Source organism: Pleurodeles waltl, chromosome 3_1 (assembly GCF_031143425.1).
Source record: "Pleurodeles waltl isolate 20211129_DDA chromosome 3_1, aPleWal1.hap1.20221129, whole genome shotgun sequence".
Classification (NCBI taxonomy): domain Eukaryota; kingdom Metazoa; phylum Chordata; class Amphibia; order Caudata; family Salamandridae; genus Pleurodeles; species Pleurodeles waltl.
The window spans coordinates 172,362,717-172,388,221 of record NC_090440.1 but is presented as its reverse complement, the minus strand read 5'-3'; the positions used below and the strand labels follow the sequence as shown (position 1 = coordinate 172,388,221).

The following is a 25,505-nucleotide window of genomic DNA, read 5'->3' as shown; positions in this document are numbered from 1 at the left end:
TTGGGCTGCTGAGGAGAGGTGGTCTTCATTCCACCCCCGGGATTGCTGCTTCTTGAAGGAGCCCCTAAATGTTGCAGCTTGGATGTTTTTGGATCTTCTCGAGCATTTCACCATCCTTTGGCCTGAACTGGTGCTCCCGACAAACAAGAGGTAGATGAGATGCTAAATGAGGACCTATGGAGGCAGGCATAATGTCAAAGTATGAGGCTGGTGTTGACTCTTCTAGAGATTATGGACCTGATTTAGATCTGGCGGATGGGGTTAATCTATCACAAACATGACCGATATCCCATCTGCAGTATTACGATTCCATTATATCCTATGGAAATTGTAATAAGGCAGACGGAAACCCATTCTTCAAGATCTAAATCAGGACCTACGTCAGTGGCATCCAATGCATAATGGATGTTGGCACTGGAGATGATTTTGCACTCTGGCATAATCTCATCCTGTTTCTCCTGGAACTGTTCCCAGAGATGTTTAAGTGAGCCCTCCATCTCCTCCCACTGTGCCCTATTGTATCTCAATAGGAGAGCAACTGAATTTGGTATGTGTCAATGGGCAGCTGCTCTTACTACCACCCTGTGGCCCACAGTGTCTATCATTTTACTCTCCTGGTCTGGAGGAGGGGCATCGCCAATGGCCTGAAAAGAGAAATGGTTGCAGGCAGTGCAGTGTGAACCACTTGGGAATCTGGTAGGACCTGCCTTGGAAAGTCTGGTACAGGCAGTAGTGGTGGCAGAGATGGCGGGGTGGATGGCAGGGAATGTGTGGTATAAGGACAATACTAGGCACTGCATGTCTGTGTCTCTTTGGTAAATGTTCTGGAGAAAAAATCTTGAGGAGAGGTGTAGGCTCTGATGGTGGAGGCACCTTGGTAGAGATCTTTCCTGTGACTGTAGAGCTCCTGTTGCCTAGCGCCCATCTCTTGTTGCAATCTCTCCAAAATTGGGGCCTCAATGTCCTCTTCAGAGAGTGTTGTTGAAGGCTTGTATCCTTTCTTTTTCTTTCGGACCTCAAGGTGGCTCTTTTTCTCATACATCTTGTGACTCTAGGAACGTGTTCAAAGAAGAATGAGTTGCAAATGTCCAAGCCCAATACTGAGTGGCAGGAGTATGCTAAGCATGTGTTTCTTCATTCAGCCACACATGCTTCAAACACACACACACACACAAACACACACACACACACATATTATATATAGATACACACACGCACATATATATGTATGTGAGTGTATATATATATATGTTTAAAATGTTTAAATCTGACTTTGTATGTAGTGTATATGTATATCTATTCATGAATATTATGTAAGCAAAAGTTGGATTTAAAAATTGTAAACAAAAAACAATGCTTTGCAATAAACATAGTTGGACAAATTAATGTGAGTGACAAGGTGCAGTGTCTGTGTTGCTTCCTGGCACATTCAACAGCAGTGATGGAGGGCAACAATGGGGAGGGCAGGACAAAAAGAGGGGGTACACTGTCCCTATCTGCCCCCCTCTAAAGATGCAGGAGTAAGAGGGCCTCACAATTCGCTTCAGGGCCAGATATCATAGTTGGTGCATTGCAACTTCGCAGGTACGTTGCAGTAACAAAATCATTATTTGCCAAATTTTGCTGTTTGCATAGCTTGATAAAAATTTCACTTGTTGCACCATTCAAGACTGTTATGTTATATGAACTTGCTACAGCGCAGGTGAATCACTCCTGAAGGAGTATCTCAGCACTTTCACTGAGTCAAAGATAAGACGACCAACTAAAATAACCAGTCTTTAAAAAGCTTTTTTAATCTGTCAAAATCTGTACAAGAGCAAACATGAAAAGGCAATTTATTCCAGTGATGGGGAACAAGGTAGGAAAAAGACCGGCTACAATATCTAAACGTTGCAGATACGGTAGGAACTGAGCAAAGCTCTATCCTTAGAACTAAGGTTTCTGCTGGGCCAATAAAGGATGAGCTTGCTTCGTAGATAACTTGGGCCTTTTCCTGCCAGAGACTTGTGAGTGAGTCTGATGAACTTGAACAAGGACTGCTCTCTGACCTGTAACTAATAAAGAGCTTTTAGAGTGGGAACCAAAGGAGTGCCAGGAGGGAGACTGCAGGCCAAATGCGCCGCAGTGTTTTGTACAACCTGTGTTTTAGAGACAAGGGTTTTGTTGGCCGCTACCAGCAGTGCATTTCTATAGTCAAGACGACTCATGGTCAGGGCTTGAATTAGTGTTTTCCTAGACCTCAAGGGTAACCATTGGAACACCTTTTTGAGCAGACGCTTGGTGGCAAAACAAGTACCTCAAACAGATTGAATATGTTCTTTCATGGCTAGATTACCATCAACTATGACCCAGAGATTTGTAACTTCTCCTCTAGGAGAGGGGGCATGGCTCAACTCAGGTGGCCACCAATCTGCCAACAATAAAACTGCGCCTTCCCAAACAGCAGAATCTCAGTTGTGTGCCTATTAAGCTGTAGACAGTTGTGCGTCATCTAAGTGGCTATTTTTGTCATGCAGTCAGTGAATCTAGCTTTAACGCTCTCGAGGCCTTGCCCAAAAGAATTGATTAATTGGGTGTCATCAGCATACAATAAGGTCTCAAAGCCACAATTTGAGGAAGAGGGTGCCACAAAGATGTTAAATTGGGGCTCAAAGAAGAACCCTGGGGGACCCCCCAGTTTAGCAACATGGTTTGCAATTTGACGGAGTCAAGTGAGATTGTCTGGATCCTATTTTCCAAAACTCTATAAGCCAATGCAAGGCCTTATCATAGATCTCCCACTCACATAACCTATGGACCAGATTGGAAATGGAAACAGTTTCAAAGGTGGCTGACAGATCGATTAATACCAGCATAGCTGGAGACCCAGCATCCAATGAAAGTCAAATAGAGTCAACTACTGCAACCAATGCGATTTCCATACTATGAAAGGCTCTAAAGCCAGATTGGATAGGGGTCAGTTAAAAGTTAGCATTTTAATTGGTGATTTGGTGCAAATAGTCTTGCACAAATTCACTGTACTGGTGTAATGTTTCAGTAATGTGGACTTTACCTTTGCTATCTGCACAACATTTTTGCCAAGTGAAAGCATGACAATAAATTGGACATTCAGTTATCAGAGTGGTGGTGGGCACAGTAGGGGAAATGAGTTGATTTAAAGACAGTCACAGACAAGAACAAGCATTGACACATGCAATAGGTGTAGCTAACTTACAGCTTAGTGCTTTATTGTAATGTATTTGTGTCTGGCCCAACAAAACAGCCGGATTCCAGAAATTCAGTAAGGTGGGGACTTGATGCACATGTTTTGTAATTCTGCTTATACTATCATAATTTATAGTAGCGTTGTTGTAGCATGGTAGTGCTATAGCTGTATATCTGCAGTAGTAGCTTTGCAGTACTGTTGTTGTGGTACTGTAGTTGTGTTGCATTTTCGATGTACCTGTGGAATTGTAGTGTTACAGTTGCAGGGTTCCTGTCATAGTGTTTTAGATGTAGTGTTGTACAACATTTGAATTACATTTAATTGTTTAAGGCTGTTGTTGTAGTAACAATGTTATATGTTGGAAATGTTGCCACAGTAACATTATAATGGTCGCGATCTCTTGCTGTGTTATAAAGTTGTAGAATTATTATTAAAATTATGGTATCGTAAAGTAGTCTTTTGGTGGTGTCGTTTTGTTGTTGTAACATTGATGTTGTGGCTGCCTTGCATTGGTGTAGCTGCAGTATTGTAAGACTGTGGCTGTAGTTTTGTTGGACCTGTCATATTAGTCTTATAATGTTGTGTTCAGTGATGCATCTTTGTTCTAATAGGGTCATCATTGTAGCCACTGTAATTATGTGTCAATGAATTAACAATCTATACTGCATCATGTTTCAAGTTCATCAACTCCTCCCTCATAATATATCTGCTACAATGGAAAGAGCCGTTGTGATGTAAAAAAAAAAATGTTTGTGAATAGTAAAACTTAATATTTTCATAACAAGGATAAAACATTCTTTCCATACTGTTTTAATTGCACTTAAATGGTAACGGTTTTGTTTCATGCTGCAGAAACAAGACATGTCCACAGTCCAACAAATAGGGATGTTTTTCTTCTTTAAGTGCCTCACTATGTCAATCAATAGCAGAAAGCTGTTACCAAAGCATTCAGCACAGCATTGCACCCCTCGTGGTTCTGGTTGGCCTTGTACACTGTGTGGTTTGTAGTTCTCCGACAAAAGATGGGATCATAACTTATGGTGTCTGATGGGCTGTGAACTTAAAGCACTGTTGGGTATTGCAGGCAGTGGACCTGGGAATGGGTTTCGTGTTGGCCCTGTGGGATGATTATTCGACTACAAAGGTTTTCTTTGGGTAGCTAGAATACCGTTGTTTAACCCTGTTAGGGTGCGTTATGCCAGAGTAGCCTTTATGTTGTGCATTTTGTAATATGATAGTAGTCCATTTTGTTGATGTTTTTAATTGTAATATTGTTGTGGTGATTTTGCAGTAGTGGCAATTCGCAGATGTTTTGGGGGCAGAGCCTTAGTTAAAATGTGGATGCTCTGTCTTTCACACCGAAAGTGGCACCTAGCCTGCACTTCACAGAGAGACAGCAATCCTAGTGCAGGAGGGTGTAACAGATGTCTGCACTCATCTGCAGAAGGCTATCTGGGGGGCGGGAGAGGGGGTGGTTCATGGGACCTCAGGTCACCCTTTTCAGAAGGCACCTTGGGAGGGCACAACAATTCTGCACCACTTCTTTGTAGCACATAGTCAATGTGGCTTCTCAAGGTCTCTGCCACTGCGTCTTCATCCGTAATAAAGCACGGGTGCAGAGGCAAAGTGTTTCCTTCAATAGCATAGGGCCATGTCCCCATGCTAATGTGGCAATGCCACCTTAGAATCAGCCTGCGCTATAAGTGACCTGGCACAATTAGCATTACAGAAGGGAGTGCTCAAACATATGTGACCCCTTGTGAGCCCAGGGGGTCACAGATAGCCAGCACACATGCCTGTTGTGCCCTCTGGGTACTTTATGCAACACAGCCCCATTAACGTTATATAAATATAGACACTAAACCACATTATAAATACATGTTAATGCTGTGTTTGGCTTATTTTACGATAGTACTCTCGGCCCCATTTATCTTGTGTTACTTGTCAGCCCAAAACACATTTTATGGGGTCTGATTATGTATGATGACACATAGGTAGATGCTCAGAAGAGTAAATACCTCTGTCACTCTTCCTTCCAATGGGTTTAAGGGCAGTGATTAAATACAGTTTGTATCAATAAAGTGTAATTGCTCACTAATATTTGCAGTGACTTATTAGTGCAACACTTTTATTTGCACAAACCAGTACAAAAACTTTACCTGGCTCACTAAATGTTGAAGAAATTGTTTTGTTGCACCACTCAGCTGGTGGGAGGAAATGCCCTTGTGCACTGTTCATTGCCATACGACATATGGATACTGGGCCTTATTACAAGGCTGGTGTCGCACTGACGGTCGGACCCCCTCAACTGTGGTGGTCTGACTGCCACATTAAAACCCTGGTGTGTGGACCCACCAGGGCACCACCGTCGAACCACCGGCGACGTGATTCCCGACAGTCCCAATTGTGGACTGAGTTGTATTTAGCCAGGGTGGAGCTGAGTTCAGTGCCGCATGGCTGATTACAACTCAGCTGTCCACCAGCCTTCTCAGGGCCAGGTCTCCTTTGCAGACAGTGCGCATTGCGAGGGTGCTGTAGTGCTACGGTATTGGTCTATCCTCCTCTTAAGGGAGCCGAAACCAATATCGTAGCACTGTTCCCACTGGACAGCATGGCGGGAAGTGCGTACTACAATGTTCCCACTGGTCAGCCCAGCAGAAACATTGTAATACACTCGGGGGAGATGCCACCGCCATAGTGGGACCACCAAACTCATAATAAGGCCCATTGTCTCCAAAATATAATTTGACCATAATATCATGGTCAGAATATAAATATCATTGCTGTCATAATATTGAGGGGCACAATTACATTTTTAAAGTATTTTGTGAACAATTTGAGTGATTATAATAACGTTTACCCAAATGTTTTTGTATATTATAACATTTTTATATATCATATGGTTTGGTAATTTTTAAAAAAAATCTTATATAAAATCTATGTTAAATTATTGTACGTATTATTTTACATTTTCATGTTTTTTAGGTTGTTGAGCTTATTGGGGGTTTGGGTGGCTAGCGTTAATATAACATAATATTGTATATGTAATACGCATTTAACGGTATTATTCATTTTAAAATATATTACTTTACATATGTCAAAGTATTGTTTATAACTTTCTATTATTTTTGGGATGTAGATTTTATGGGAGGAATGTATGGGTTGTGTTTTATTTCAGTGATATATCCATTTAGTAAACTAATATGAAATTAATTATAGTTAAAAGAGTTGGGGGGCGTGGCCTGCTGAGCAGCGAGATGGCCGCTCTTTGAGTGAGCTCCGCCGGCCGGAACGTAATCCTTTAATTATCCTTCACTTGAGGGCGAGCCGTAGCTGCCAGGACCGGTAAAAAGCTTGCAGGTGGCGGTGGGGCACGGGCGGAGATACGAGAGGCTTATGCCCTAATGCCCACGAGGAACTGGGGACCGCGTGGCCTGCGGACGGGCCCGTCGGAGGCGCCTGCCGAGGAGCGCCACTGGGAGCGCTGAGACTCGGGCCCGGGGCGCGGACTGGCGGTGGGGCCCGAGACAGAGCAGCGCCGGGACGTCGAGGATCCCGGCGCAGACAACAGCTGGCCGGGTGATCCTGCGGGCCGGTGTGCTGTGGCGGCCCCCGGGCAGCCTAGGAGCCGAGATTTTGGAGCTGCGCGGCAGGGTGGCGGCTCAGAAGTCAGGGCGCTGCCCGCCGGCGCAGCCGACACTAGCAGGTACAAGGAACCCCTAAACCAATAAGTTGCATGAGCGACACCAGGGCTGCACTCCGTCTTACGGAAGCGGCCCGCTGGATACCTTCGTTGGGCCTACGGCGAGAGCAGTGGCGGCGGATTCTGGAGGTGGCGGATGACATTTAGGAGCCAAAACACAGGCCTAAGAGTGAGACGGTGCGAGAACTTGTGAGCGGTTGGGCATTGACACGGGGCCCGCTGATACCGTGGGCGCACGGGTGAGGGCTACTGGAGCACCAGTGGAGGTAGCAGTGACTGGCATGCTCCAGGGATGCCGAGGTGAGGAGACTGGGATCCTATGAGCAGGCTCAGCTGGGCTGGAGGCTGAAGGTGGTCAGTTGGGACAGGCGCTGCTGTGACGGGGCCAGTTGCCTTACGTGTGCGGGGAGTGTATGAAGGGCCTCCCCCCCCATTGGTTTGTGGTCATGGAGGATATAGTGGTCACTTGATTACATCCTGGCAAAGGTTTTGGTCTACCGTGGAGAAACAGTCTAATGGGAACCCAGTGGAGGTGCTGGCGGCGACTAAGTGGTTTACAAGTGAGGAATCAGTCAGCGTAAGCACCAAGCGGGGGATAGAAGTCCCCGGCTATGACTGCTTGGAAGTGGAGGTGGCTGTAGGCCCGGCTCTTAGCTCGCGGCGCGACCCGGTTAATATCTGGCTGCCATGGGGAAACATGATGCTAAGCAGCCTAAGCTGAACTTTGATAATAAGCGCTCTACACGTCATGGAGAGCCGGAGCAGGGGCCCCAGGCGGCGGGGGGGCCCGACTTAATCGCTGATGATCAGGGTGAAGATTTGCGCACATTGATGCTGGAGATGCGTTCCATTCTCAGGAATATAGACACTAAACTGGACAATCTTACCAATCAATTAGACTCTGTGAAAACACAGGTGACCACTCACGAGACGAGGTTAGACACGCTTGAGGCTCGCCAGACTGAGTGTCACGAGTTTCAAGTGGAAACGAGGGACCAGCTCCTACACATGGACAAACTGCTGGGAATAATACAGGCCAAAAATGAAGACTTGGAAGCGCGGTCCCGGCGTAACAATCTACGTATCACGGGGATCCCGGAGACCACTGCCATAAATAAGATGGAAACATACATTACTGAACTCCTACACGAATTATTTGACCCTGACCTCTCGGCGATGTTTGCTGTGGAGAGGGCACATAGGTCATTGGGCCAGAGACCCCCTGTTGGAGCGCCGCCCAGGCCTATAATTGCGAGAATCCTGAACTACCAAGACCGTGATTTGATCCTTAAACTGGCAAGGCAGAGAGGTTCCATCACGCACAGGGGCAACAGCATCTCCTTTTACCCCGACTTCACCCCGGCTGTGCAGGCTGCCCGCCGGGGGTTTCTACCTGCTAAGCGATTTCTACTACAGGCGCAGGTCCCTTATTCCCTTCTCTACCCGGCCAAATTAAAGGTGCCCTTTGAGGGGTCTACCCACATATTCACGGATGCCAAGGAAGCAATGAAGTTTGCCAAACATGTGGGACGCAAATCCGCACAAAGATCAAGAGAGGCTGCGGAGAAAATGGATAGCAGGCTCAGTGACAATGAGTAAACGCGGGCCCAATCTACTATATCCTTTGGGAATGACTCTTACTTAAATGTGTCCTCTATTTGCTTGAGGGGGTGATGCATATGTGTAGCCTGTGATTCAATCTCTGTCATCTGCTATTTTAGATAGATCTAAATTATAAGGTTTTGTGCGGCTCGGTTCCCCTGCAGTTCTTCCGGCCACCCCGTTACATACGGGGAAGTAGCTGGCATCGCCACACCCTCTCGGGAATGTTCCCTTGTTTAGTACAATGTCTTTTGGGGGATAGTATGGGGATGGTTAATCTACGACCCGGTTGGGGGGTTGGAGTGGGTGGGGGGCGGCTGAATGGGGTTGTTATTTTGTTGTTTATTGCCAATATCTATTGTATGCTATTTGTGTGGTGTCTTGAGTGTAAGGTAGGGTCACTGTCTACATGATGTGTATGAGAAATGTCAAGAGTAGATAAAACCTTCAACTGTCTCACCTGGAATGTTAGGGGGCTCAACGACCACAGGAAGGCTAGGTTGGTACATGCCTATTTGGTACGACATGGTGTGGATGCCTGCCTATTGCAGGAAACTCATCTGAACACCGCCCCTGCCCAAAGACTGCGCCACACCAGATGGGGGCAAGTTTACTCGGCTATCTACTCCAACTATGCTCGGGGGGTGGCAATACTGATACGCCGCGGGCTGGACTGGCGTGAGGGAGTTGTTCAGTGTGACCCAGAGGGGCGATATGTTTGGGTACAGGGTGTTATATGTGGTGTTTCGGTAATATTCGTGGCTGTGTATGGGCCTAACGCTGACTCTCCAGGTTTCTTTAATAAGTTGTGGGGACAAGTGAAAGCCACTGGGTGCGATACAATTATATGGGGAGGCGATTTTAATGCAGTACTTGATGACAGAGTGGATAGGAAGGGAGTGGCTCGCACTTTAAATCCGTTGGCGGGCTCTGCACTGCGGGATATAATGTTAGATGGTGCGCTGGTTGATGTGTGGCGTGGTAGGCATGAGGACCTGAGGGAGGGCACTTGTATGTCAGCCTATAGCGGCGCGTGGTCCCGTCTTGACTTCTGGCTAGTGTCGCGAGATGTGGCGTTGTGGACGGTGCAGGCGGAGCATATGCCCCGCACGCTGTCAGACCATGCACCCTGCATGCTGAAGTTGCTGCTTCCCGGGGGTCCATTCCCGGCTTTCTCGTGGCGGCTTCCACCCCAGGCATTACTTGATACTGCATTCAGAGAGGAGATACGGACTGATATCACTGACTATTTTGAGCACAATGAGGGATCGGTGGACACAGAGGCAACTCTGTGGGAGGCCTTCAAGGTCGTCATTAGAGGCCAGTGTATAGCCCGACAGGCAGGTGTATTAAGGGCGATAAGGGGCACGCTGGTGGGGCTGGAAACTGAAATAAAACGTCTTGAGCGCACTTTCTTGGAGGCTGGAGAGTCAGAGGTGGCGGGGCTGTTGAAAACCAAATTATTGGAATATGAGGAGGTGGCGCTATGGGAGGTCAAGTTTCTAGGGAAATATGCGGAGGCGATGCGTTACGGAGAAGGAGGGAGACCGGGTAGGGTCCTGGCAAATATGATTAGACTGCCTCGTCCCGCGACTTATATCCATGAACTACGCACAGCGGATGGCGAACTGCTCCATGACAGGGAGAACATTGTAGGAGCATTCTCCAAGTTTTATTCTCGGTTATATACCAACACTCATGATACATGTCCAGTGGGGTTGGAGCCCTATCTGGACTCCATTGCATTGGCATGGCTCAATAATAACCACAGAGAATATATGGACCTCCCGATAGATGCCGGAGATGTGGCACAAGTCATCAGGAGCCTACCGCCTGACAAGGCACCGGGACCTGACGGTCTGACAACAGCCTTCTACAAGGCATACGCAGATGAGCTGTCGCCCAGGTTGCTGGCGGTGTATGAAGAGGCCCTGGAAAGAGGGGTGTTGCCTGCCACTATGCGTGAAGCGCTGATTATCACGCTGCTGAAGCCAGATAAACCGGCTGACGATCTAAACTCATACCGACCATTATCTCTGATTAATGTAGATGTGAACATTTTGGCCAAATTGATTGCGAACCGGGTGCCACCAATGCTGCCGATGATCGCACTCCCTGACCAATCCGGTTTTATACCAGGTAGAGCGACCTCCCATAACCTACGAATGATCTTCGCTACATTACATCACCTACACCCCGAGATTAGAGCGGCCGTGGTGTTTTTGGATGCCACTAAGGCCTTCGATACAATTGAATGGCCATATTTATTCTGTGTTTTAGAGAGGATGGGGTTCAGTGTGTTGCTGATTAGGAAAATCCGCCTGCTCTATACAGTGCCTACAGCAGAGTGCGGGTGAATGGTCTGGTGTCTGAGCATTTCCCCGTCTTGCGTGGTACTAGACAGGGTTGCCCTTTGTCCCCGCTACTATTTGTTATAGCTATGGAGCCGCTGGCAGCGAGGATTAGACAACATCATTCTGCAAGAGGTATAGGATTCAGCTCTAGAAACCTTCTGGTGTCACTATACGCTGATGATGTGACCCTTTACCTTACCAATCCTTCGGACAACTTGGATCCCATCTTGTGGGAATTTGTCTGCTTTGAGGGCTTCGCAGGTATTTCCATCAACTGGTCCAAATCAGTTATCTTTCTGCTCACGAACGCCACCACGGAAGTGCGCTCTGAATATCCTTTGCGTTGGGAGGCAGGAAGGGTCAAGTATCTGGGGATTTGGATTAGCCGGGACCTTCAGGAGATTTGGGGCCTTAACTTTGGTAGAGCAATGTTATGGCTGAGCGAGAAAGTGAAATTATGGGCTTCCCTCCCTCTGTCATTGACTGGACGGATTGCGCTAACAAAAATGATAGTGTTACCCAAATTCCTTTACCTATTCGTCAACATACCTATACCGCTTACGGCACACTTCTTTGCCACTTTGCGTTCACGCCTGGTGGAGTTGGTGTGGGCAGGTGGACAGGCCAGAGTGGCGTGGGACACGCTAACACTGCCATTGCGATGGGGAGGTCTAGGTGCCCCAGATATAAAACTGTACGCCCTCTGTGCTCAGGCTCATTTCTTGCATTTTTGGTCCCACCCGGTCCTTTTTCAGCCTCACGTGGCGGTGGAGCGCGATGTGGTGGCGCCCCTTCCCATTGGAGTGGCGATATGCGCTAAGGCAGGGCGCCCCAGAGCAGACGTAGACACGGCTAGGATGCTGCAGTGGGTATGGGAGGAATTGCGCAAGAGGGCCGGGGTACCACTGTTGTATGCTCCATCGCTCCCGCTATTGCATAACCCGTTGCTGCCTTGTGTGGCTGATGGGATAGCTAGTCATCTGATTGACAAAATGCACCTCCACACATTTGCAGACCTTTTTCCCAATGGTAAGTTTATACCTCCCCCGACGTCAGAAGAGGGAGGCACAGCGCCTTTTTCTGAACTATTTCTATACCACAGGCTACGTGCGGCGTGCCGGTCGCTATTTGAAAGTTTCCCTGACGCACCACCCGTATTTACAGCTTTGGAGGCGGTGGTGAGCTCCCCTTCCCCCCGAAAACTGGTAACCCGTATTTATCGCCATATGCAAAGCATGGCACCGGAAGCGACGCCTAAATCTATGCTGTGTTGGAATGAGGAGCTCCAGCCTGAGATTACTGAGGAACAGTGGGAGTTCTGTTGTGGGCAGCTTACTGAGCTTTCGCCAAATTACAAGCTGCGTTTAATACATTTTAAATTCTTGCATAGGTTCTATAGAATCCCCATCAACCTGAGAAAGATGAGGCTTAGGGAGACAGATGAATGTTGGCGATGTGGGTCTGTCTCGGCCTCTTTTATACATATAGCGTGGTCCTGTCCAAGGTTAAAGGGTTATTGGTCCCAGATCTTTGTGTCGGTGGGTCAGATAGTGGGCCGCTCGGATGTCCCCTCCCCTCTGCTTGGGCTTCTGGGATATGTCAGGGACACTCCGCCAACAATGCGCAGGCTGCATGCACTACTACTACTGTTTGCTAAGCGACGGGTGGCAATCCACTGGGGTAGGCAGAGGGTACCTATGGTGAGAGATTGGCTGGCTGATGTGACTTACGGACACACGCAGTTAACTACATTCTGGGAGTTAATGCCAGCTGCATCTAGACCCCATGACATCTGGGACCCGTTTGTGAGCTGGGCTCGGGAACACCGGAACAGTAGGTTGGGGAGTGATGCTCCGAGTGAATGACCCCTGGGAGGGGGGGGGGCGGTGGGTGTCATATTGTACTTCTCCCCTTTCACATCATGTGGGTGGTGTCCATATCGCTAGAGTGTGTTTGGTTACTAACCCTGTTTTCTTCCGCTACCGCCCTATCTACATGCTAAAGCAAAATACTGTGGCCCTCCGATCCATTGAGTCCAGGCTAGAGGCTTGTAATCTCTATTAATACGGACATGTTGACTATTGTAACACGTTCTATTTATTCGACACCTAATAGCATACCATATGTAACACAATATGATGATAACTGGCAAGTTTGTTTGTTGTATTTTTTATACTGTAAAATGCTCAATAAATAAAAAAAATAAAAAAATTATAGTTAAAAGAGTTAATGAATGCAATTTTTAGATTATTTAGTAATTTGGTGTTTACTTTAAAATGGTTATTTAATTGTAATGATTTTTAATGCATTGTAAAAAATAAGATAATGGGTTGCATATTGTTTGTGGGAATTGGGTGTGTAGTTTGTTATTATTAGGAAAATTAGTAAACATACATATCAGGGGTTTTAAGTGATATCAATTTAATGTTAAATGAATATTGCCATTGAAAGATTTTTCTTTATTTAAATATAGTAGTTTGGGATTGAGAGTTTAGGTTAATATTAAACTTTAATTTAAATTATTTTAATTTACGTTAAATGTTAATAATGCATTTTAATAATTTTAATGTCTAATACATATTAACACACATTCAGTTTTTTTGATAAATGGTCAATTAAATGTATATAGTACATATTCTCCCTTTTTTACAAATGTTCTTAATTTGAGTTAGGATAGTAGATCAGAATCCTAATATCTGTATTTTCTCCAATGATAGCAGACAAAAGATAGAGAGGTTAGAAAACTAAATCTATCACACCCCTCCCCTAAATATGTGCACATTTCAGAGTGTTTGTGGCACTGGTTTATAATAGTAAATCTGTTTTATTAATCTATTAGAATAGTAAATGCAATGTGGCCCCAGCCTCTATGTCTACCAACCTCCATCCCCCACACTCCTCCACCCCTGCCTGATACATGCCCTTTCGCAAATGTTTGTGGGGCAGAGGAAGAGTAGTATACCTGACCCCAAAATATATGCTCTTCCCCACATCAAATCTGACAGCCTCCAATTTATGCACTTTGCCCAGTGTTAAGAGGGCTATAGTTAGAATTCAAAATCTCAAACTCTTTCAGCCCCATTAGAGCACTTTCCCTAATTTTAGTGGGAATGTAATTAGGTTAGTAGACTTCACTACTGCACCCCCCTAAAATTGTACATCCTCAATATTAATAAGACTGAAGTGAGAATATTAAATTTCCCCCCGCCCACAAATATTTGCTTTTACAAAATGGTAGTAGGGCTGGAGTTCGAATAGTAAATCTGACTCCTCTCCCCAAATATAGACACCTACCACAACCTTTGTGGAACTGGAGTTAGAATTGTAAATCTGACCAATAAAAACATATGCACTTCCCCAGTGTTAATAGGACTGGGGTTAAAATAGTATAGCCCATCCCCACACCCAAAGAACCAATTTTCTTACTCTAGTATGACAGGAACTAGAACAGTAAATATAGTAAATCTCTTATCCTTCCCCAAATAGAAACACCTTTCTCGTATGTTAGGAGAACTCGAATTAGAATAGTAACTCTCTCTCACCTCCCCCACCAAATATAAGCATTTAACCCTTATGTTTGTTAGGCTGGAGTTAGAATAATAAATTTGTCAGCACAAAATATATGCATTTTCCCTAATGATAGTAGGACTGAAGTTAGAATAGTAAATCTGCCCCGCCACGTGCAGACAGCAGCCTTCAGGCACTATTACAAATTATTGCAAAATCACTAAAGATTGGATCAAGTGGCCTCAAAAGTGTTTTTTTGTTTGCTAACAGAAAGGGAGTACTTAAATGGCAAAAGAGTAGTTTGTCTGGGGGCAAAAACATCTTTGTGACTGAACTGTTAATCTGCTCTTTTAAGTCCTCATTACTTGCAATGGCTCTCTTCATCAAGCATAAATGGGTCTAAATCCTGTGTCCAGCTGTCAACCTTTGGTGGATGACGCAGAAACTTCATGCAGAGAGCTTTTCCAATTTGCTGAATTAGACATATGAACAAATAAAGAGGGCACTGTATCACTTTGCTGTCTTTGTTTGCAATCTTTTGTTGGTGATATTAACTCATTACTCAGCTTCGGTACAGGCTAAGGTTGAAAAAAAATTGTGCCCGTCTCCAGGCCTACTGTGACATGCAACAGAACTATCTGAATTCAAATGTATCCATGGATTTTTAAGTATTAATTAAATGAAAATTTAGAAGTGAAGTAGTGAAGTGCAGTAGAATAGGACAACAAAAGCATAACACAAGATGTAAATAAAAATCAGTAAATATATATATACATTTGCATTTGGAAGTGAGCAAACTTATATAGAGAACAGCAGTACTGAGTAAGGTAATTCATATATATGCCCTAAGGTAAGTATAACTTGCACCCTCGCCATGCACTGCTAATTACCCCATATATTACATCACTCATAACATCTGATATGACATTATTGATAATATCACTCCAAAATTAGCAATAAAATTATTGATGGGAAAACTGTGCATGGCAGGGGCACGAGTTATAGTTAGGTGAGATATCTATAACTGGTGAAGTTCTGCGTTTTTGTTTGTACATCAAAATAATATGTTGTTACTGAACATTTCATTTAACTATAACGTTTCTTTAGCCTTTCTTTTGTCTGTGAAAAAAACTATATATATATATATATAGCTTCCAACACTCCTTCACGTAACAGGAGACCCAGGACACCTCCAAAGTGCAATTCAATTTATTACAGCACAAACATCCAACGCGTTTCGGCAACAGTCTTATTCATGATAATATATATATATATGGGTGTGTGTGTGTATGTATATATATATATATATATATATATATATATGTATATATTTAACTTCTCTCCTGCTCCAAATGTGGGTCTGTTCCATTTCCCTTCCCACCCTGAAAGAGGACTTACGCCAGCAGAGTGCTGCAGTAAATTTATAACACCTATTCTGGGCAAAAAGGGGAGGAATGGAGTTTGGGCACGTCAACAAACGTACATGTTTGCAGGCAGTCCCAGATTTACATGGTCACTTTGCCTTGATGCTCCCATTTCTCCTCCACGAGTGGGATTTACGGCTGTGGAGATGGCTGCTCTCATAGTTGATATATCCTCCTCCCTAAATACGTTCACGACTACCTGGAGTCCCTTTATTGATTCCTGGCAGGCAATAAAAAGGTAAATCAGATCAAAAACGTAGAGCCCATTGTAATGAAACAGCTGCTTTGTCAAGTTACATTTGTTAGGGGTGTGAAATAAAAACTCAACTCCCATTATTTGCATATGCCTTCCATGTAACCCGTGGTGTCTAGGGAACAGGAACAGATGTAAGCCGAGTGCAGGTCACCTGCAGGTACCAAATTGAGTCAATGCTCAGAGAACCAACTTATGACATAATGCTCAACATATACAATTCCCTATATTAATATTGTTTATAATTGTTTTCTCGGAGGTCTCATTAAATATGATTCCATTGTGGCTGGTGAACCATTTTGTGTCAACTATTACATCAGTACAGAACAATCTGTGCAGAATAAAATATCTATAAACGAAGCACTAGAGAGAAATGTTGTTAAGAGCAAATCATATAGTGAAGGGATACAATTCGGATTAATGTAAGGGATAAAGTTAGGGTTATGGTATGGCATGGGTGAATTTTTATGACTAGTTCCAAATGTGTGTAATTTTAGGAATTTTGCGTTATGTGAAATTTGCAATAAAAATAACATTTTTTGAGTGACTTTTTAAAGCAAAGTAGGCCTTCAAGTTCAATTTTCACTCAAGATAACTCAAAAAGTGTTTTGCAAAAACGAATACTGTCACTTAATTTTCCTGACATTTTCGGGAGCCACCACTAGTTATGATTCAATTTACGGGTTAGGTGCAAAGAAAGAGCTAGGTTTAGGGCTTAGTTTAAGGATAGGGTTTGGGTTACAGGAAGGGTGAAAATCATAGACAATTAGAGATAGGATTATAGTTAGTATTAGTGTCTTATTTAGAGTTAGCGGTAGTGGTAAGTATAACATTAGCAATACGGTTGGGGCTAAGGTCTGATTTATAGTTTGGGTTTGGGTTAGTGCCTAGTTTAGAGTTATGGATAATGTTAAGGATAGTATTAGGTTCATGGCAGGGGTTACGGTTTGAATTTGGATTTGTGTTAGGGTACGTTTAGATGTTTAGATGGGTAGATGAAGTTAATTTTCATTGTAAAGGAATTTTTAGTGGCAGTCCCTCTAATGATAAATTAACAATGTGACTTAGTATTACAATGAGGAGATACCCATGAGTAACTGAGATAGGTCTTTAGATATCCCGTGGTTCAGGATTTAAACTTGAGCGAAGGGTCTAGCATTACACCTAAAAAAAGCGGGATGAACTGATAAAGAAAGTTGTAGAAACTGTGGCAGTGATTCAGTAAAATCAAATGGCGGCGAGTCATGCCAGTTCTTTATAAGCAAATAAGGTGGTCCAACAGCAGTTAGGATAGCTATAGAAAGCCTGAACTGTCCAAGCAAGTCTTCATTCTGAAACAGAATGTATCCCGGATGACAAAGGAAGTGTCAAATCCAAAATCCTTCCAAGCTGCTGCTACTGTTGGAAAACCGCCTGTATACCTTTGGCAATGACGAGAATAAAAGAGAAAGCAGATTACCAGTGCTTAATTTGTGCTTGTTGTTACCAGTGCAGCAAAAGACACATATGGGAAAGATGGAGGAAGAGAAAAACGAAAAAGCATCACAAAGGGAGAAAGCAGAAATCCGCAAGAGTGAGCTGAAGGGGCAGGGAGTGGCTATCAATTGATTAAGAGGCCCGAGATGGCTTCAGGATTACGCTGCCTCAGTATTCCGTGGTCCCACATTTAAATGCACCAGCCGCGTGTTTAAGAGGAGGGCTTTGGGCACCGGCACGTTTTTATTTACAAATTAAGCACTGCAGATTACACCATCAATGTATGCAGTAATAATGGTGTTCTGCTGTTTGCGATCAACAGTTTTGCACTTTTTAAAGAAACCACTCTGCTTAATCGTTTTGAGAGCGTGATAAATACTTGAATAAGCATGTCACTTTTTGGACTTGCGAAAATGGTGGTTCATTTCAGAAACAGCAAGCAGCACACCCTACATAATAACCTGTTAATGTTGATTTTCTTTTAATTTCTTTATTGGCATTTGTATATAAGATATTACATATACTGCAGAATGCAGTAGAAAGTACAATCTCAAAATACTGGGTCGTATAGGGTTTCCTTCGTATCCTGGGATTGTGTTCAATCAGAAAATCACCCATTAAAGACAGGGGCATGTTGCATATGGGGATACTACCTCAAATTACCTCAGTGCATGAAGTCCTGTAGAAGAGTGGTCATGATGCCCAGATAATAATGCAAATAACTCAATAAGAAACAAATAACAGAAATTCTCAGCGTCCAATGTCGCCCTGGGCAACTCTGGGGGTGGGCAGGGGGGTTGAGGACACTATCCCCATCAAGGGGCAGCCTATATCCCCATACTGACCCAACATGTCTCTGTATATGTGTAAGTCTGTGGTCCCAAGGCAGCTTATCGAACCGTTTGAGCACATAAGTGTCCAAGAGTGTAGCAGCCCCACTGCCGGCCCGCAGCTGGCGATCACGTGTCATGGTGTCCGCCTCCGCAGGGCCTATTTATGAGTCACTTGGAGCCAACAGCGAAATGTGGGTGGGTGATGGGCCTTCTAAGCCATAGTGATGAGGCATTTAAATAAAGTTATGGCCGGATCAACAAGCTTTAAATAGTATTTATTACGCTTGGTGCGTTTCCATAATTCCCAGAAGACAAAGGAGGAGATCTAATGGTAACTGCACATCAATTATCGTTGATACCTGTTCCAATACCTGAGTCCAAATACGCAACAATGGAGGGCATTCCCACACCATATGCATAAATGTAGCATCTGCATGTCCACAGCGAGGGCAGACCGGAGACACATCTAGAAACATTTTGTGGAGAAGGTGGGGAGTGAGGTAAATTCGGTGAAGATAGTTGAATTGTGTAAATTTCAGGCGGGCGTTGTGGGAAATGGCATTTTACACTTTCCAGAGCCATAGTCCACTGCTTGGTTGTCAAAACTGTACCTAGCCATTTATCCCATTTGGGCTTTTCACGGGTCTGGAGAGTTGCACGGCCCAGCAGTAGGTTGGGGTATAATGCTGATTCCACCCGGTGGCCCTGTCCATGTGTTAAGAAGCAATGCAATCCCATGTGTAGGAGTGGCTCAGCCTGCCCCAGGGACCACACCCCCCAATCTTAGCCACAATGCCATTATAAGTCAGAAAGAAGCAAGGACCCAACCTGTAGAGATTCCTTAGGCCCTGGAAGGAGAGTAGCACACCCTCACTATATAAATCCCCAAGTTGAGTATTCCCCACATCACACCATGGGAGGTGTCATGAGCCATAGGTTTTAAGAGCAGGTAGGCTCCAAAGGAGTAACTGCAGTGCATAGGGCATCCGCGTGCGGCGGGGCTGCGTATTACATGCCCATATAAGTTTGGCTACACACATAAGCTTACCCATTCTTTTAGTGGGGCCTCTTTGTGAAAGCAGTCAGTCTAATATATTCATATATTTTAAGTCCACCCTGACATATCGACCCTCCCCAGTCTCATCAGTCAGCCACCTCATGGGCCACTGCAGCTGAGCCACTGCAAAATAGAGCTTTAGGTCAGGGATCGCAAGCCCCTCTTCAAGCATGGGGTACTGGAGCATGGGGAACGAAGTTCATTTCCGGCCAGAACTCCAGATGAGGTTGGACTCCAGACCACGTAGATCATCAAAAAGGGTTTGCAGTGGGATGACCGGTAAGGTAGCAAAAAAGTATAGGAGCCTAAGAAGAACAAGCATTTTTGCTACGGATGCTCTACCCATTGGTGAGAGGGGTAGCCACATCCAAAATTGAAGGGATTGACAGAATGACTCTTACCATAGTTGCCATTGAGTAAGTCTTTCTCTGTATGATATACATTCACCCCTAGGTAAAGGAAAGTTTCTATGTTACAAGGGAGCCACTCCCCCACCGATGCACCACGTCGCTCAGGTTCAATTTGATGCAATGCAGGACTTTCTCCATTTAACCCTGAGGTCTGTCATATCACCAAAGAGATCCAGCAAGTTATAAAGGGCCAGTAGGGTATGTGCGTGGTCTCTTAAGTAGAAAAAGACATCATCCGCATACAGAGACATTGTGTGCCAGTCCATCCCAACCTTAATGCCCCATTTCGGGCCCCTGGTGCGTAACTGGACAGCCAGCGGCTCTATATTTAGTGCAAAAAAGCACCAGGGAAAGGAAACATCCCTGTCTTGTTCCCCTTGCCGGTAGGGCGGTATATAGTGCCTAGACCCACCGAAGGAAACCAGGGCCCGCACAAATGCCTCCAACACCAGCAGCAAATAAGACTAGCTAAGCTTGTCATATGCGTTTCTGAAATCCATTGAAACCGCCACTGGAAAATCAGCCCCCCACTGGCAGTAGCTTCCATAATATAACAAAGACAACTAATATTGGAGGATGTTGCCCATTGCGGCACAAACCCATATTGGTCTGAATGTACCAGGGTACTAAGCACCGGAATCAGTCTGTTGGCTAGAATCTTGCTTAGTATTTTATTGTCAGTGTTTAACATTGCTAAGAGCTCACTTCAAGGGGTCCCTTCCTGGTTTTGGCAGCACTACAATGAGAGCCTCACGCAGGGATCCTGGGATTACTCAGCGGTCATTTGCCTCACTGTAAATCTCTAGTAGTCTGGGGCTAGGGTTTATCTGTAAGTGACACAGTATTCCACAGGGAAGCCATCGGTACCAGGGGATTTGCCCTGGGCCATCTGAACAATAGCTTGATGGACCTCCTCTATCCGTATGGGTTGCAACATGTTAATGTTGATGCTGAATGGAAATTGTTTTTCTTAAATCTCTATAAAAATATGCCCTTTCCTCCGGAAAGAAAGGTTTGGCCATCGATTGGTAATCAATCCCTTTCTGATTACTGTGATGCCATCTATATGGGGTTGCTTTGTAGTGCCCTAGAAAACCTTAATTGACTACAAAGCATGGCTGTTAGAAAAAACAGAAAAAATGTGATAATATTTCAACAGCCAAAGACAGGTTAGGATGGTTGACAGTAAGCAGGAGGGTTGCTCTTAAAGTAGCTTACCTGGTACACAGGTCCCATTATTTCTTACTATCCCCCTATGTTCCCAGTAGGAGCCTCCGAGCTATCAACTCACTCCTGCTGAAAGATCCTCGTATTAGGAGGCAACAAGCAGAAGGAAGACCATTTCTTGTTCAGGGGCTTAAACTTGAAATGTGCTACCTCTCAATATCCAATGTATTCGTAATTTGCAAGCTTTTAAGACAGCAGGGCAAACTACTCTTCATGTTAGAATTTGCAGACCTGCCTGCATCTTTTCTTACCCTTTTCTGCTTTTTACTAATCTGTCTCTGCTCATAGCGCCAAGATGCGGTGGTGAATGAGCACCTAATATGACAAAAATGTTTTCAAAGAACAATAACAAAAACAGATTTTTGCACAGTCAGGCATATCAGACCACAGAAAAAAAATGTGTGAATAAAAATAAATATCACTGCAAAATAAAATTCATAGTATTGCAACCCATTAGGTTCTTTGTCTCTCTAAGACATTGCTTTCTTGGCTGTCAGGCAACTATGTGCATGTAAGTCTCCATTGTCTCGTAATTCCAAAGAAATGGAGGGATCTAAGTCATTATCTCACGCAGATTGCCATCCTATTCAAAGGTGCTATGTTACTGATATAAAATATAAAAGTTTTTATGGAGGTTGGTGTGAGAGTGATTTGTGGAAAAGTGAATGTGCGAGTACCCCATAAATGACACACATCACGCATATTTTAAATAGGAAATACTTAAGTTCTCAACAGTAAATCATTAAAACTCACCTGCTGGAATGGTTATCCCATGAATCTTGTCTGCCCAGCCAGCATAATATCTTAGCGTCTTTATGACTCCCTGGAGGTCTACGTAGAAAGCCTGCAGAAATGGCTTGCCATTGTCGAGAGATTCAATAGTCTAAAAGATACATCAGAGAGAAGACCATAAGCTTAACAAAGGGCAATGTTTCCTTTCTTGCATTACATCCTCTTTCAGTTTAACATGCCCTCTCTCCCTGACCCATCCTGAAACCAAGTCCAGTCTTGTGGTTGGCCACTACACCGTGTGGCACTGCAGGCACATTAAATTGATATCCATTGCAATTCATTAGCATTCTAATGGTGTTAAAAAGTGAAGGATTATACAAAGGTTAGTAGTTTATTTGAACTGGAAGCCAGTTAAAAAAGCTTAAGTTGAGCAGTTAGAATGAGTTGTGAAACTACAAAGTTAAAGGTCTCAGATGTGTGAATCAGTGACATTACTCATCTCATCATATTACATGTTTTTACTGGATCCTTTTCTGTTGCAATTAGACCGTGATGTTCCAGGGCAGGTAAAGGTTCATAAGGAATCAATTACTGTGACAATTTGGATGCATTTCCCCAGATTCGAATGAGATCTTCCCCAAAGTACCTGTACTACCCTTCTATACAAAATAATAACACTGTTTTGTAAAGCTAGGCCTGGATTTCACCATTAACATAAATAGATGGTGTAAAATAAGGTTTCATCAAAGACCACTCAAACAAGGGTTTAAGTACTGTAAGCTGTACTACAGGCACTAGAAGAGTTGATGCAACATATGCTGTAGCTGCCATTTGGTCTTGGAAGTAGGGAGGATCAAGACAACCAGGAGGCTCCAAGCAATGGGACATTTCTTGTGAAATCATAGTTTTATGTCATGGCTTTCTTAGCTGTAAATACCTCTTGTTTGTGTCTGTGATGCTGAAAGTAATTTGCAGGGGGTTTGCAATGTACGGCATAGCAGGTTGAAAACAGTGTCCTAGAGTAAGCTCAAAAGACTACACTTGTTTGGCCTTTTAAAGAAAATGGCCTATGTCAGAAAATGTTTCAGGCTTTGAAGACTTTTCAGGACATCAAATGTGGCCATGCCAGACCCATGCGTAACTCATTAGCTACAATCTATTTAACTATTATGGGCCCTATTCCCAAACGGAACTTTATAGTATTATTAATAGTTCTAAAATAATACTGCTAAAAGTACTACAAAATGCTATAATCCTACCTCTTCTATCTTTTCTACGGGGACATCCTCATACCTGTGAGTTTACTACTTAGTTTTCTTTGTAGTCTCATATTGCCTCAAACGTCCTACACCTTGTACTCAACTATCACATTACTTATTACACAATAAGAAATATAGAAGGAAACTCTAAAATCAAATTGATACCATCATAAATCAAGTTGACTGTGAACTAAATCTGATTTTCAATTTGCTTGGACTAATGTGCATAATATACTACGATAACAAAAATAATTAATATTTAGGATGAAAAACTTAATTCCAGTTGATATGGAGATGGGGGTGTCACATGAAAATTACAATGGTTAGAACTAACGTTTCAATATTTGGAATATAAAAAATGCCACATTTCTTTAACTTTTAATGGAACCTAAAACTGATTATTCTATCTAACACCATATAAACTAAAACATTCTATCTGCCACAGCTTGTGATCTAGAAAACGTTCTTAATGTTCAAAGGTACATAAAACACCTGTATTCTATTACATTTCTCAACTTCTGGATATATAAATAGCTGCTCTTTATGCTAGAACCTACAAACAAACATTTGGGTCTTACATCACATACCAAAAATACAGAGATACAACCTAATCAAACCCTCCCATAAGTAGGCAGTGGGAGCCTCAAGTGTGTTTGAGATCTAAAAAGACCACCTCGTACATTCTTAAAAAGCATATTCTGCAGTTAAACTACTTACAGCAAGAATGGCCAAGTCTCTCTCCACCAGGTCAGCCAGTTTACCCAAGAGTCGTCCCCTTTCCGAAGCATCCATTCTCCTCCAGACTGAACCGATAGAGAAGGCCAGCCGTGCCGCCCTTACTGCTTTGTCTATATCGGCCTAAAATGGAGGCATAAATGAAGCAAAACCACATATTATCACATATTATGAATATGACCAACTATAACGTTTATTAGAACACTGGAATGTTGCAAGCTCCATTGGAGACAATGGAGTGCTCAGGGCTTTTACTGACTGGCAAAAGCCCGGAGGGTCAACATTCCAATGTTCTTTGTTCACAGCAACAGCTGTGAACAAATGCCTCACGGAGCCCAACAGGATTTCAGTCCTCTCGGGCTCCATGAGGACTTTGTTTTATTAGAACATTCTGCCCTCTAGTGGAGGAATGTTCTAATGGTTTTATAGCCCTTTGTGGCTGGGCTATACCAGCAATTAAAGTCCCGCTACCTTGTTATAGGCCCTCGCCTTCGGCTCGGGCCTTTAACGCTAGAGCGGGCCTTCAGTGGCCAGTATAGCCCGCTATGGCGGGCTCTAAGGCTATAATTTATCATTCTGAAACTTTGAAAACTCACACAAGGATGTTATAACTGAATCTTACTAACCGCTAAATTATTTAGAGAAGGCTAGTCTGTATGTTGGCTGGTACATCATTAATTTCCTTGCCTTTACCTGACATACCCATATTCACTGGCTTTGCCTGTTTATACAGCAGGCAGAAGCAGTGGACTTCTGCCAGAATTATGACCAGACGTTTGTTAATCTTAGTTGTGCATGTGTGGGAGGGTGCAGCTGTGTGACTCAGAGGATCCATAAGGTGTTTGGAATCTACATTACCCACCAGTATTAGGGAGTGGTGCCTAGAAATACACCAGGGCTGTAACATAACCCCCTGGCCATGTGAAAACCTGCAATGCAGGGGGTTGTCACCTGTAAGGGGGCACCAAATGCCAAAATACTTTGAATATCTACATTTTGTTTGAGGCATTATTTTATTTAAGCCAGTGCGACTAAATAGGAGTGGCCCTGCCAGTAGTAGGATGATCACTACTAAGACTCCCTGGGATTGATGAAGGCACATGTGTACCATGAACTCTGGTGGAGAGGAAATGTCTTAAGTGGTCCCTCTCCGCCATGGCCTACAACACCAGCAACTAAGATATACTGTCCTGCCTTTGCGAAGTCAATAGATTCCACAATAGGATTCTGTGGAAAGCAAGCTATCAGAAAATGTGAAAGTTGACTAGAACTGTCTCGTGGGCTATTGCCAGAAATAAATCACCCTTGTGCCCTCTCGACAACTCATACAATAATGTTTTATACAATGAGGCTTTACCTTGTCAGCTTCTTGTACTTCACAGATCTGTTCTGACGTTGCTGGATTGTACACTGGGAAGACTTTCCCGCTCTCTGAGTTCTGCCACTCATTGTTGATGAATATCTAGGGAAAGTAATGTAAGACACACAATGTCAAATCAGCCTTCACAAAAGCGATCTTAAAGTCACCACTGCCATAGCATGACATCAGCATATTGTTCTTCTCACAGATGTTACTTATCCCATTTGACTGGCAATTAGGAGAAATTATGCATGTTGGCGTGAAATAACATTCATGTTAAATGTTTTTTAAAAAAAGTGGTTGACTACTTTGCCAGTAGGGTTAGGTGGACTTTTGGGAACTCATTGCGTGGCTGGCGGGCTGACCAT

The 25,505-nt window shown here is 43.9% G+C and overlaps 1 protein-coding gene across 1 annotated transcript in view; it reads right to left on the bottom strand.

The window, feature by feature from the left end:
- ALDH1A2 (aldehyde dehydrogenase 1 family member A2) overlaps nt 1-25,505 on the bottom strand; it is a 145,127-nt gene that overhangs the window by 62,217 nt on the left and 57,405 nt on the right. Inside the window, exons 2-4 of the mRNA XM_069222097.1 lie at nt 25,135-25,239; nt 23,760-23,900; nt 21,805-21,934 (exon numbers count right to left, since the gene is read on the bottom strand). Of these exons, the coding sequence (XP_069078198.1) occupies nt 21,805-21,934; nt 23,760-23,900; nt 25,135-25,239 (376 nt within the window). The remainder of the gene's footprint in view (nt 1-21,804; nt 21,935-23,759; nt 23,901-25,134; nt 25,240-25,505) is intronic.